General features: G+C 46.1%; 1 protein-coding gene across 1 annotated transcript in view; it reads left to right on the top strand.

The window, feature by feature from the left end:
* NT5DC4 (5'-nucleotidase domain containing 4) overlaps positions 1 to 2,033 on the top strand; it is a 55,011-nt gene extending 52,978 nt beyond the window's left edge. The window contains 2 exon segments of the mRNA XM_017891472.1: positions 483 to 560; positions 1,941 to 2,033. Of these exon segments, the coding sequence (XP_017746961.1) occupies positions 483 to 560; positions 1,941 to 2,033 (171 nt within the window).
* The last annotated feature ends 3,075 nt before the right edge of the window (positions 2,034 to 5,108 follow it).

Raw genomic sequence — 5,108 nt, 5'->3', positions numbered from 1 at the left:
TTTTTTGAGACCAAATCTCGCTCTGTTGCCCAGGCTGGAGTGCAGTTGTGCAATCTCTGCTCAATGCAACTTCCACCCCCTGGGTTCAAGCAATTATTGTGCCTCAGCCTCCCAAGTAGCTGGGATTACAGGCGTGCACCACCATGCCCAGCTAATTTTTACGTTTTTATAGAGACAGGATTTCACCATGTTGCCCAGGCTGGTCTTGAACCCCTGGGCTCAAGCAATACACTTGCCTTGGTCTCCCAAAGTGCTGGGATTACATGCGTGAGCCACCGCGCCTGGCCTTGGCCTGGGACTTTTGAGGAAGTGAAGTCTGGCTACCAGAACCTTCATGCCCCTGCTGACCTTCCGAGGCGCCTTCCTCCGCAGCAACATTGTTGGGCAGGAAGCTGGCAGCTGTGGGCAGGGGAGCCTGTGCATAGCTGAGGAATCCTGGAAGGCCTGGAGTGCTCCACCTCCACCTGCATTGATCCCTACAGATGCCACATGAGTCAGTCATGGAGCAAGAACGGGCCAGTCTGGACCCTGCCTCCTGCCTCCTCTCCTGCAGCCAAAGGGTGAGTGGCTGTGGCCGAGGAGCTCTGTGGCCACAGAGGGCTTGGGGTCCCATGGGCTAGAGCAGTGGTTCCCAGTGGGGTTGTATCAACCCCAGGGCGCATGAGGCAATTGATGGGGGGGCTTGTGGGCTTGTTTCCGTCTGCAAGCATAGTCGTTCCTGATTATTTATGTAAAAATACATATTATTTTATTGTAAAATGCTTTTCATTTCTCCTTTTTATAGTTAGGGTATTATATTGATATTTTAAATTATAGAGATGATAATTGTATCGATGAATTTCAATTCAGGATGGAAAAGCAGAAGTTAAATATTTGTTTTTAAAATGGGATATTGGGGCCAGGTGTGGTGTTTCACGCCTATAATCCCAGCACTTTGGGAGGCTGAGGCAGGCGGATTGCCTGAGGGGCAGAAGGTCGAGACCAGCCTGGCCAACATGGTGAAAACCTGTCTCTACTAAAAATACAAAAATTAGCTGGGCATGGTGGTGGGAGCTTGTAGTCCTAGCTACCTGGGAGGCTGAGGCAGGAGAATCACCTGAACCTAGGAGGCAGAGGTTGCGGTGAGCTGAGATCACACCACTGCACTCCAGCCTGGGCAACAGGACAAGACTGTCTCAAAAAAAAAAAAAAAGCAGCGTTGGATCCAAAAGGGCAACAGGTTCTGCTCAGCAGTGCTTTGTGCACTGTTGGGCCCTGCACCCCTACAGACTGCTGTTGGCCAATCCATACACATCATTCCCTCCAGGGAAGGCTGCAGGACGTGCCCTCTGCCACACCGAGGCTTCCTCCCCAGACACGCTTTGTTAACATCAATGACTAGCAGCTCTAGCTTCAGATCCCTTTGACACTTTATGCGGCCTGACCCGCCTCTGAGCTGGGACAGGAGTGGATGCCTGGGTTCCTCGTTGGGTTCTGTACCCCTAAAACCCTGCATAAAGGTTCCTGTTCCTCCCTTGGCTTTCTGGGGGCTCACATGAAAAGATGTGCATCCCATAGGTCCCCTTTGGCTGTGTTGTACCAGGCACAGCGTTCATTCTTTCAACCAGTGTTTACTGAGCAGCTCCCGTGTGCCGAGCAGTTTAGAAAACAAAGTGTAAGTTACTTCATTCCTGCCCAGGAGAAGCTCAAAATTCATGCGTGTTCACAGGCTTTAATCAGTGGTTGGCAACTATTTTTCTATCCTAGCCCAGCAGAGAGATGGACACACTCCTGTTAGCGACAGTGGCTTGCTGGGGAAGCCTGTGGTTTGATCCCTCTACATCCTCACCCCATCAGGATCCAGCCTAGGGCATTTTGACACATTATCTACCCCTGGTTGGGAGTCACTGTGTGAGCCTGGGAAGAAAACATCCATAGTCACTTTCTGTGTTTCTTATAAGGGTGAGGGCAAAGAGAGAAACGAGGACCAGGAGAGTTACGAGGCTGACGGGGTCCCAGACATGGGCCAGCATCACGGGTCATCTTCCACTTGAGATATTTTTCAGATAACAGAAGTATAGAAGAAGGAAAAAGCAACTGTATTGAAATCTCCTAAATGTAGCAGATTTGGAGCCTGCAAACACTTCTTTTAGGGAGGAAGGAGTATTGCTCTTAACCTACAAGCCATCCCCGGCAGTCTTTGAGATGTTTGGAAATGTGTGCACAAGTGAAATTATTTTACCTACTTCTCTTGAACGCATGATGTCTCATATCCAATTTTATTTCTAAACATGTCTTTTAAAAAATAGTTATTTCTGTGCACTTCTGATTCTGTTCCTAGTATGAACAATAAAACCTGATTGGCTCTATACCTCACTGCTTTTTCATCTGGGTCACTACGAAAGATGTTAAATGAGATAGCCCAAATGTCTTTGAGTTTGTATATACGCATTAAAACACATAAAAAGTCATACTCATGATTTTAAAACTTCACTCTCGAGTGTGTTAGAAGCTTCTCTGTGGTATTAAAGCGCTGAAGCATCATTGTTTTGATGTCACTGATTTCAATTTACTCCTACAGTTCACTTTTTGTCTGTTAGTGGTATCATCTGGCATTCTATGGAGACCTAGGTTGAATCTGTATGTTTGAAATGACAAAGTGAACCCTTGAAGGAACAGGTCTGAGGATACACTTCATTAGCTTCATTTTCTGTGGATAAACAATGGCAACACTTGGATACCTGAGGATAAATAAGGGACAACGGGCCATGGAATCAGAGAGTTTACTTTTTTTTTTTGAGACAGAGTCTCCTTCTGTCGCCCAGGCTGGAGTGCAGTGGCACGATCTCAGCTCCACCTCCTGGGTTCAAGCAATTCTTCTGCCTCAACCTCTGAGTAGCTGCGATTACAGGCACACTCCACCACACCTGGCTAATTTTTGTATTTTTAGTAGAGACGGGGTTTCACCATGTTGGCCAGGCTGGTCTCAAACTCCTGACCCCAAGTGATTTGCCTGCCTCGGCCTCTCAATGTGTAGGATTACAGGCGTGAGCCACCGAGTCCGGCATCTTTTTTTTTTTTTTTAAACATCTTCTTTGCATTTTGGAAGCTTCCAGGTTTGACACTGCTAAGGCCTTTTCTTCCTTTCCCTGGATTGACTTTCAGGTCCCAGAGCCTGCAGGGGCAGGTTCTCCAGGTAGATACCATGTCTCATTGGTCTGTATCTTTAAACACTTGATTCTTACTCAAGGGCTAAAGGATAGTATTTATCAGAAAAACTGCTCAGACCCTAGAGCCCATACTTTTCCAGAAAGGTCCTGAAATATAGTGTAGTAGCTAATACTACAAAAATCAAATCTTCGAATTCCTACCCAGGGTAAAGAGGATACAGAAAAGGACTGAGGGATAAACAGTCTGGCAGAAATGCCTTAGGGGATCCTAGCGAGGGAGAGGAGAGAGGGAGGGGCAGGGGCAGGAAAGAGTTGGCCAAAGGGCCTTTCCTGTGCTTTTCCTATGCCCGGCCCATTCCCTGCCTCTTCTCCCTGTTACATCTGCTCTCCCCTCAGCAAACCTCCCTGACTAGACCAATTTCTCTTTAGTCCCTCGCTCATAGGCCTCTATTTCTCAGGCCTTGGAGTCTTGCATTTGTGGTTCTTAGATTAACATGTGTCTCCACTAGACTCTCAGCTTCAAAAGGTAATGTCCTTTTGGCTCACTGTTGTGTCTCTGACATCTACAGTATTTTATTGAATAACACGTCACCCAGTTTATTATTGCTCTTGTAGAACTGCAGGGAAAGGGGCGAGGCAAAGAATATGAGACAAGAGAAAGTGGAGAAAGGACATAAGGCTTTGGATTAGAACACTGCTTCTAAACTCTCAGGAATGTGTCTCGCTAGGAGGTAGAACAGATACTTCTATTTGGGTAGTTTTTTTTTTTTTTTTTTAACCTGATGTCACCTCTGCACTCCTGTTTTATCTATACCTTAGAGACAGAAGCACACCATTGCTTCCAAGACTGTGTGCAGACACTGACATTCATCTCCCATTTCTGGAAGAATTTTTAGCTGGGCATGTGGCCATCTGATACACATTTCCCTGCTTCTTTAGATGGGTGGGGACATGTGACCAAGTTCTGGCCCCTAAATTCTGGACAGAAGTAATGGTCCAACTTCCAATCTGTGACCTTAGGAGGGGTGTGCCTTCCCCTTCCTCTCTTCCCCCTTCCAGCTGGCTGGAGAGTGAAGTTGGTTGGGAGCCTTTTTTGGCCACATGGACGAGGCTGCCTCCGAGGGATGGTGGAGTCACAAGACAGACATAGTCTGGACTTGGCATTAGATTAGCATTGGGCTGTCACTTGGATGGCTGATGTGAGAGAGACGCATTTCCATTTGGGACTAGTGACAGCAGCTGAATTGACATCTCATTCTGGCATCGTCTTGAGCAGTCAGGAAATGAAGAGAACAGAAGCAGCATCTCTGGGGTAGTGAACTAGTGGTAAAAATGTGATCATTTATTTGTAGAATAAATGACAGTACTTTGGTTGTCACAGTGATTCCTGCTTGGTAAACTGGGAACAGTTCAATAATTTATCTTGCTCAGATGTGTTGTTTCCTTATCATCACCCTAGTCCTCATTTCCTTACTTTAAATAGAGATAGGAGTTAAAAGTTCTGGACCTGAAGCCAGACAGCCCTGATTTTGAAATTGCAGGACTGACATTTATTAACTACTCTGTTTCCATAACCATGTCATAAAGCTATTGTAAGGGTATAGTGAGATAACGGACATGGAGCTTGGCCAGAGTAAGCACTAAATAAGGGTTTTCTATGCTATTATAAGAGAGAGAGAGAGAGAGAGAGAGAGAGAGAGAGAGAGAGAGAGTGTGTGTGTGTGTGTGTGTGTGTAGTCAGGATTTTTTCTTTAGCAACTGAAGGAAACCTAATGAAATTGGTTTGAGAAAAAAGAGAATTTATTGGCTCATATAACTAAAAACTCCAGGGTTAGCCCAGCTCCAGGCATAGCATTAACCAGGGAGTCAAATCAGGCACTGGACATAGCTTACTCTCTCCAACTCTCAAGTTTATTCCGTGTTGGTACTATTCTCTGGCAGGTTTTGTCCATGGGGTTA

The sequence above is a fragment of the Rhinopithecus bieti genome, unplaced genomic scaffold (genome assembly GCF_001698545.2).
Source record: "Rhinopithecus bieti isolate Rb0 unplaced genomic scaffold, ASM169854v2 scaffold_20362, whole genome shotgun sequence".
NCBI lineage: Eukaryota > Metazoa > Chordata > Mammalia > Primates > Cercopithecidae > Rhinopithecus > Rhinopithecus bieti.
Note: the sequence above shows the minus strand (reverse complement) of the source record. Positions and strands in the feature narration are given on the sequence as shown.